General features: G+C 42.2%; 1 protein-coding gene across 5 annotated transcripts in view; it reads right to left on the minus strand.

Annotated features, from left to right (window-relative positions):
- DENND4C (DENN domain containing 4C) overlaps positions 1-8,874 on the minus strand; it is a 185,910-nt gene that overhangs the window by 134,644 nt on the left and 42,392 nt on the right. For all 5 annotated transcript variants that reach the window (XR_002104642.1, XM_019554799.1, XM_019554801.1 and 2 more), the window contains exon 2: positions 2,427-2,748. Coding sequence is in view for 4 of the 5 variants with exons in the window: in XM_019554799.1 (XP_019410344.1) it covers positions 2,427-2,731 (305 nt within the window). In the remaining variant the exon portion in view is untranslated. The remainder of the gene's footprint in view (positions 1-2,426; positions 2,749-8,874) is intronic.

The following is an 8,874-nucleotide window of genomic DNA, read 5'->3' on the forward strand; positions in this document are numbered from 1 at the left end:
GTCCCACCACGTTTCCGTAATCCCCACTATGTCCGGGCTGGTGTCAGCCAGCAGGAGGGCAGCTTCCTCCTCCTTGTTGCCCATACTACGAGCGTTTGTGTAGAGGCATTTGAGGCCACCTGTGGATGTGCGTAGTGACCCCCTAGTCCCAGCGTTACCCTGGCCCCTATCTCTTACCTGTTTATTCGCTTCACTCATTGGGCTGGGCTGTAGTTGTGGGTGCTGTTTGGTCTGGGAGGCTGATGTTTTGGTCTGGCAGTCTGATGTTTCCTCCGCCCTCATCTTCCCCATCTCTCCTGGCACAGCTTCCCACTGCACCAGGTGGGTATGTGGGGAAAGTTGCATGTGCATGGGGCAAGGGTTGTGTGGGGAAGGAGGTGTGTGTGGGCACAGACAACACCATTGGTGATGCATTGGGGGTGCATGCCCCCCCAGATTTCTGTGCCAACAGCAAGGCATGGGGCATAGGGCTGAGGCCTGGCTGAACCAGGCACCAGGCAGGAGCTGCCTCCATGGCCCAGTGGGTGGGACCTGGCATGGGAGGGCAGAGCAAGGAGTGGAGACTCAGTGCTGCTGCTTACAGAAACCTCATGCCAGCCACACCGCCATGGCCACTAAAGGTGAGGTGCGCCCTGCCCACCAGGCAGCACCAGGGGTGGTGGTATAGAGTTGTGCACCCCCAACCCACTGTGACAGCCATCTCCCTCCTTTACTACCAATCTGGCTTAAGTTTAATTAATTACATAACTCACTATTTTTCCCCTATAGGAACCTACCTCACCAGTGCTGCCTGAACTACTCTACGAAAGTTTTGCACATTGTTTGTACATTTGTCAAATCTGAGGCCAATGGACTTTGAGAAGCAAGACTAACATTTCATTTCCCTAAAGGAACAGTAAGCCGTTTGTCACTGCCAAAACCTGCCAATTGGAAACTGATGAGATTCCTTGGGTCTCAAATAAAAATTGGCAAATGGCACAGGTAACTTTAAAAGAAAACAAAAACAGCTGTATTAGCTGAAAAGATAACGTGTCTAATCCTGAGAGAAAGCATGTGCGCCAAACAGGTAGGGTTCTGCGCAGACCAGAGAGTAACAAAGTTATCTTCGAGCTTTCACTTGAAAAATGCCAATTCAGGGAAACTAAAGCTTTGCATAAGAATCAATTCAACATTCTTGGAAAAGACTGAATTTCTGGTCAGCTTCAATGCCAGACACCCCAGAGCATCCATTTATTAAGCCAGTCACTAGGTTACTCACCAGAAACTTGGACTTTTCACATATCAGGCTATTACCCTAACTACTGAGGTACTGGCTTTTCTGAGGAGGGTTGTTAATCTCATATTTTTCCCACCAAAAAGGCTCAAAAAGTTACTAAAGTGGAAAAAAAATCTCAAAAATCTTCAGACAGAAGAACAGTTTTCCATCCAAGCCTAGCCCCAGCATTAGTCTAGACTGCGAGCGAGTAAGACAGCGTAAAGCAGTTAAGTTCCACAAGGAACTGGTTTCCAATATCGAAGGACTGAGTTTTACAATTCATCCCCCCTCTACCAACTTTTGGAGGAAATATTTTGGGAAGATTACTCTCCAAAACAATTTGAAAAAAAAAAAGTCAGTTGTGGTTTCAGAAATTATGACCAGCTGAGGCAAGAGTGAACAAAAATAGAGGGCTTTCCATTATGAAACATTGCTTACATGAAGCTACAAAAGCATCCATTAAAAAAAATTAAGCCAATGTATTTGTCCTCAGTGAAAAAAAAAAAAATTGTTCACGAATATTTTCAATACAGGATGGGCAACAAACTTCCTACAGTATTTACTTGTTACAAAAATAAGCTCCAAAAAGCTTTAAAAATCAGAGACTTGTTTTAATAAGTTTAGAGATGCAATATTATAATTTTGTATGTACGCATTTATTTTAAATACAGAATTAGAGGTCATAACTAAACCAAGAAGCGCTGTACTACAAGGTTAATTCACTCTATACAACCCTGCCTGACCTTGTGGGCAACCATACAGGTGCTCAGAGACTCCAGACAAGACGACTGGCACCAGATATATTGTTCATAGCCATTAAAAAGCAAAATCTATTTTTAAAAAGGTGTTTATGTGCAGTTCATATTCATTAGATCTTATTAAAATCACTGATATGCATATTTTCCATTTCCATTTTCCTCTATACCATTCACCAGTTCATATCTCTTCCCACTGAACCACTCTGCAATTCTTACATACCAGAAAATAAATCTCAAGCCTCAGTGTACTCACTACTTACAAATTTCCAATTTGTCAGAGCACATGCTCTCTCTCTCTCTTTTTTTTTTTTTTTTTTTTTACTATTTCCTGCTTTAGGAATCATCCTCTTTTTGCAAAGAAGTACCATTTATGATCACTAGATAACAGAAATCACTAGAAAAATAAATCTTACCCAATGTCTGTAAGAGGTGGTTTGTCCCAGCCCCTCTTGTAGCAAAGAAAAAGCTCTGGACTTTTAAGACTGCCGTAGTTCAAGTTGGCTTGAAGGACTGTGGGGGTGGCTTCAACACAGGTGTAACCCTCAGGGACAGTTTCACCGGCTGACTTGATAATGACAGCAATGTCTGTAATTGGAGCCTTTGGACCGGTTGATTTCGTTTCACAGCGGCTTATTTCTTGGTCCAGAAGAGTTGAAGTGTCAGTCAGTCCTGCCACTACAAAGTAGTCAGCCACCCTTGGACCTTTGTCTTCTATCATGGTTGTACCTCAATTTCCTAAAAATAAAAAAATTCCTGTTCATAGTTTCCAAGTAGTAATATTTCTACAACTTCTTCACAAAAGCCAAAGCTAAAGAAACAAAGGTAAATCTCAAACTCTGCCAAATTAAACACAAATGTTGAAGGAACTGGAGTTTTGAGCTGTAATGCCATAATCAGGTGCTTTGGGGTACAAAGCCTCATTTGGCAAAAGTAGGCAAGATCAATTATAGCAACTATAGGCTCTGTCAAGTTAAGAGCCCAAAAAGGCTCAAATGACTTTTTGTTAACTGTGGCCATCCTTAAGTCTCCCTGTACCATCAATTCATCCAGGTACCCTTAAATTTAAGTTTATATGTTAATGTCCTTGAAACTAGCCCATGGTAACACAACACACCAAGGAAACTGAATTATTCCTTTTTAAACATTGTTATAGTACACTATGGAATGCATAACAGAAAACACATGAGCACAACTTTCCTTCCACACACTTCACCTGTTCTATTCCACAGAGTTAAAAGCTCCAACACTGAATCTTCTAGATCAGTGGTTCTCAATCTTTCGTACCAGGATACAGTTGTAAACACTGATGGCCACTCCTGACCTGCTGCCCCCTGCCCCTAGTTCCCAGCCCTAGGGGTGCACTGATAATGATTTTTGGGGCCAATACCAATCCAATTACCAATATGCAGCCTGGAGACCAGTGTCTGGCTGCTAACACTGTTGGGGGGGGGGGGGAGAAGGGAGGGCAGACAGATCAAGGACCCCCAGTGTAAGGAAGGAGTGGGACTGGGGCACGGGGCATGCTCTCCTCAGCCAGGGCAAGGGACAGAGCCACCCCCAGCCATGCAGCAGCAGCCCACCCTCACCCAGTGCACAGATCCAGAGAACATGTGCCCCATGGGGTGCCCCCTGCATGCCCCTTGGATGAGCTGCTTGCAGCTCTGTCCTGTACCCCCTGGCTAGGCAGCACCTGTCCCTGCCCCAGCCCCACTCCCTCCCTCACTGTGGGGGCTTCAATCTTCCCCTTCCCACACCCTTTCCCTACCCCCACCCATAGCAGCTGGATGCTGCTCTCCAAGCTGCCAGGCTGGCTCTGTGATGCTGTGGCTGAGCACATGCATGCGGGCATTTATCGATGACATTATCAGCCACATCAGCCAAAAAAAGGCAATTGCCGATAATGTCAATTTTCCTTTTAATTGGTGTTGATACGATATGGAATGATGCATCAGTGCACCTTTTTATTCCTCCTAGTGTGCAAGGCAGGGTTGGTGGGGAGGTTATGGAGACCCCAAGCAGCCACTTTCAGGCTGGAACTCTGCCAGCCTGCAAGGGAAAAGCTATGGTTTGCCACGTTTTTCTCCTTTAAAGGAATATCCATTTTAAAACTTCCTTGATCCATTTTTAAAGTTTGGTTGTAACCCTTTCATATATTCTTGTGACCCATTTTTGGGTAGCAACCCGCAGGTTGGGAACGCTGCTTTAGATCTCTGTCTGAGAGTTACAACATCTGAAAATTAATTTCACACAACTACAAATTCAATGTACTTCAGCAGCTGATCAGCCAGTATGTCACTACAACTGCTCATTCCACACCTGGAAAAAGCTATTGTTTCACAGCCCAAGATGATCAAACATTATATTTTAAGATAATGATTATTACTATAAAGTAAATTGATTGTTGCTATATCATTACTATTGTTACCAAGTAATGATTATTATTATTGTCCAGATCCAATCCTCCTCTTCTTACTATAGTCAAAGTTTGAAAGGAATTTTTCATTTTTGCAGTTTCTCAGGCTAGTTTCTAGAGGTACACCAATACGATATGGACCAGTGTATCAACACCAATTAAAGCAAAACTGACATGATCAGCAATTGGATTTCTTTGGTTGAAGTGGCTGATAATGTTGCTGATAAATGGCACGTGCATGCATGCAGCCACACCATGCACATGGCCAGCCTGGCATTTTAGCAGCATCTGGCTGGTAAATGTGTTGGGGGAGGGGGAGAAGGGAATGAGCTTGGGGGCCTACAGATAATTTTGCAGTGGCTGTACCCCCCCATAAGCCCCATCCTAGTGCCACCACTGTCCTGAGTGCAGCCCCGACCCAACCCCCCCAGTGGGAAGAAGAGTCTGGTGTCACCACTGGTCCCAGCCTGCAGCAGCAACCCACCCTTGCCCCAGGTACAGGTCCAGGGAGGCACATGCCCCACATGCCTCCCCCAAGGAGGTGTATAGCAGCAGGAAATGCCCCCCCCCCCCGATGAACCACTCACAGCTCCGTCCTTCACCCCACCCTACCCCAGCTGGGCATCGCCTGCCCCAGCCCCACTTCCTTCCTCTCTCACCGCAGGGGGCTCGATCTGCCCCCCCACCCCTTCCCCCCAACAGACTTACCAACTGCATGTGGCTCTCTAAGCTGCCAGGCTGCATACCAGCAATCGGATTGGTATCAGCTGATATGGCTCATTATTAATCAGCCATTGGCACTGGCCCAAAAAAATCTGTATTGGTGCACCCCTACTAATTTCACTACTTTCTGAATGTACTTAATTAAACAAGAAGAAAGCAATACATTTCAGAGCTTCCTTTCTTCCCTTAATAGCAGGAAGGTGCTGAGATGGCTGATAGTAACTAGTTCCAGAACTGCAGAGTAGCTAACCAAAGTAGAGAAATGTACAGCTTAAGAAAGTGTCTATACTCTAGTCATTCACTGGAATACAAGGATTCATATCCTGTATGCTTGGTATTGAGAAATATGCTTATTGCTGAGAAATCTGTATGCAAGTCAGATCCCTGTTCTCCTGTTGTGGGTAACTGCAACTGTGAAAAAAGCAAAATATTAATGCATCTGTAACGCTACAGCACTCCAGTGCTTTGAATGGCCAAATTCTGCATTTTTTTGAATTGTTGTGCATTGTTGGAAGTCTTTGGGTAATAACATCTAACTTACTGACACCTTTTATATAGCTGGAATGAAAGAGCTTCCATCTTTCAGAAGCCACAGCCTGTGAGATTTTCACCTATAAGGTCTGCCTCAAAATTATAAAAGGTAACAATGAAGCGTTTCTAAACCTCCCTACACAATGTACGGTCAGAACTTGTGGTCAAAGATGTAAACCGTTTCAGAGACAGTGACTTCATACTGTCAGCTGTGAAGCTCTCAGTGTAGAATATCAGAAAGTATTTGCAATAATGCAAATGCCATATTACAATAATCTTCCTTGCTTGTGTCTTCTGGCTTAAAAAAAAATAAATTCAAGTCATATTTGTCTGAAAGACTATGGTTGCAACTCCCAGGAAAAGTGTAATACCATAGTTACTCGAAAATAAGACACCCCCCCAATAATTAGATTATATTTATGGAAAATGTATAGTTTTTAAATGCATTTTTCAGAAATATAATCCAATTATTGTAGGTTTGCCTTGAAATGTGTCCCCTTCCCACTGCTACAGCAGGAAAAAAATAGATCTAGGGGGTCAGCTAGCCCCCTTACCCTCTGCCCCCTCAGCTTCTTTCCTCTGCAGCCCCATCCCCCTCCTCCTCATTGTTAAATGCCATTTTCTCTTAGACCCTTAAGCACATGGAAGTGAGGGGCAAATTTCCAAACACTGACCTTGAAATAAATATACCAGTAGTAATTTGTATAAAGTAGCCATAGACTTAGTTCATACAGAATTGATGCATTTTACCTTTTTGAAACTGTTGAACGTTTTAGCACAGGTACACCATAAACACACTAAGTAGCACTTTTGTACCTCCTTATATCTAGTACGCACTATGCATGATATTAATCCAAAACCAAAATGTTACTGATTTACCATGTTTTCAGGGTGTTGATTGTAACCATGTTGGTCTAAGGTAGACAAGGTTCTATCTACACCCTTCTTCCTGGTTTATGTTCTTCCTTATTCCTTGGAAGAAGGGTGTTTGTACTCAATGGCTTGCAAAGAAATTTTTTTCCAAGTATTTTAGTTGGTCTAAAAAAAAAAAAAAAGACATCAGATTTACTCAAAGAACCTTGACTGTCGATGATTTACCATACAGTTCGCTAGATTGGGCTCCAGCAGAGCCAACAGCATTTCAAGACTCGGTGACCCTACAGCTCAGCAGTGCTTTGTATGTATGTGTACTCCAGGTACGCCTTGAAAAGGATCCAGGTCCTAATTAGCTCCCCACTCATGACTAGAATCAAGTGTTCTTGTCATGAGTCCTGGAATCCTTAAAAAAGGTATACACAGATGAGTCATAACTCATGGAGGGTGGGGCCACACTAATCACATGCAACAGACCCAGACAGGGGATGACAGAGGGGGTGACAGAGGGCTTCTGGGTGAATTGTTTGGGGCCCCGTTTGGTGATGTTGCCAGGAATTTGAGGCTGGTGAAGAAACAAGAATCATTGGAAATGGGAAAGAAAGGTACAGCTCAGCTGAAGAGAAAGTTGAAATATATTCAACATAGTAGCTCACCATAACTTGCTCAATGGGTACTACCAATATCTTCCTTGAATAGGCTGCACTAATCTATTTTTGTGGTAGGTTTCCATTGGTATGTTTACCCAATATGAACCATGTGTTTTACAGTTATGTTTAGTGTTGGCTGCATTTAACCAACTTTATAGATTGCTTCCATTGCTGAACACATGCTGCTTTTTAGCAGCTGTTTAAATTATAGTGTCTTCCATGAAGTTTCCTTTATATAAATGTATTTTGGACTTCCCCCCCATGCCATTGGGGGGGGGGGGGGTGACCCAAAAAACTCATCTTGTATTTGAGAAAAATCAAGGTAAGTAATTATTGTGGGTTATTCTGCACTGGTGAGGGCCACATCTGGAGAACTGTGCTCTGTTTTGGGACCCCCACTATAGAAAGGATGTGGACAAGTTGGAGAGAATACAGCAGAGAGCAAAGAAAATGAGTGTTTTTGCTACAACAACCACCACATAATCCTTCGTTTGTCAAGTTAGTTACCATAAAAATGTCGGCCTTTATGTTAGTTATTTTATATAGAAAAATATTCCAAGGTCAGAGTAAATTAAGTATTAAGCCAAACTTCACATATACATGGAAACATTATTTTCATTTAAAACATACACAATCAATACAAATGCTTACAAAAAGACTCTCTGTAGTTGTTGTGCAAGTTTCTCTTTAATATTCAGGAGCATGCAAAAAGGTCCTCTACAGGTGAGTGAGTAGATCAAAACAAAGACAATAAAAACACTTAGGTAACAGTATGGCTAACATTTGTTGCCACTCATCATGCTCCATCCTAAGTACAAGTAGTTGGAATAAAGGAGTACTATTTTCTCACTCCTAACAGTTCACTAAAATGTCCAGCGTCTCACATCCAGATCTTCACCTTCAACCAGAATATCCCTTAGCTAAGAAATGAAATTTGCATCAGGAGAATGTGAAATTTAACTACCCAAGCATGCAACAAATAACAAAAATTTTGTCATGCATCCTTGGAAGGTTTTTTGTTTTGTTTTGTTTTAAAACCAAAGGGGTGTTTTTTGTTTTGTTTTTTTAACCAGCCTTTTCACTATGTGTTCAGATAATCAAATGTTGTCTTCTCAATGCAAACAATATTTTTTAAATCCACATTCCAAGTACATTTTTACAGGGCAGATCCGTGGAATTAGCAACACTATTGACCCATAACAATAATTTGAGACAAGTCTCACACTATTTGGAATTCTTAAAGCTATTGTTCCTGGAAATATGTCATCCCATCTGAAACTCAACTTTCACATGAGGTTTGTAGTCTTTTTGGTTACACAGGAAATGCAAAATCATGAACCCTAAACCTAAGGGCTAGAAAAACAGAAAGCAAGTATAAATCCCATATATTTTACCCTCTCTTAACATTTAGGATTCGCAATGCTATAGCAGCTGTTTAACAAAGAATACTTTAAAATCTTACCCTAAAAGCCTAGATCCTACATTGCTTCACAGAAACAAATCTTTAATATAAAGTGATCCAGACAAAAAGACTAGAAACATCTGAAATCATTAAGACTGCAGCAATTTTGAAAACCTGGATTAGAGCTGACAAGCCTATGCTGGCATAGGTTATACTGCATTTGCAAGTCATTGGAAAAATAGTTTTGCCTAAGTTTACAGTAAATTTGA

This window comes from Crocodylus porosus, unplaced genomic scaffold, assembly GCF_001723895.1.
Source record: "Crocodylus porosus isolate Cpor-Errol unplaced genomic scaffold, CroPor_comp1, whole genome shotgun sequence".
Taxonomy (NCBI): Eukaryota; Metazoa; Chordata; order Crocodylia; family Crocodylidae; genus Crocodylus; species Crocodylus porosus.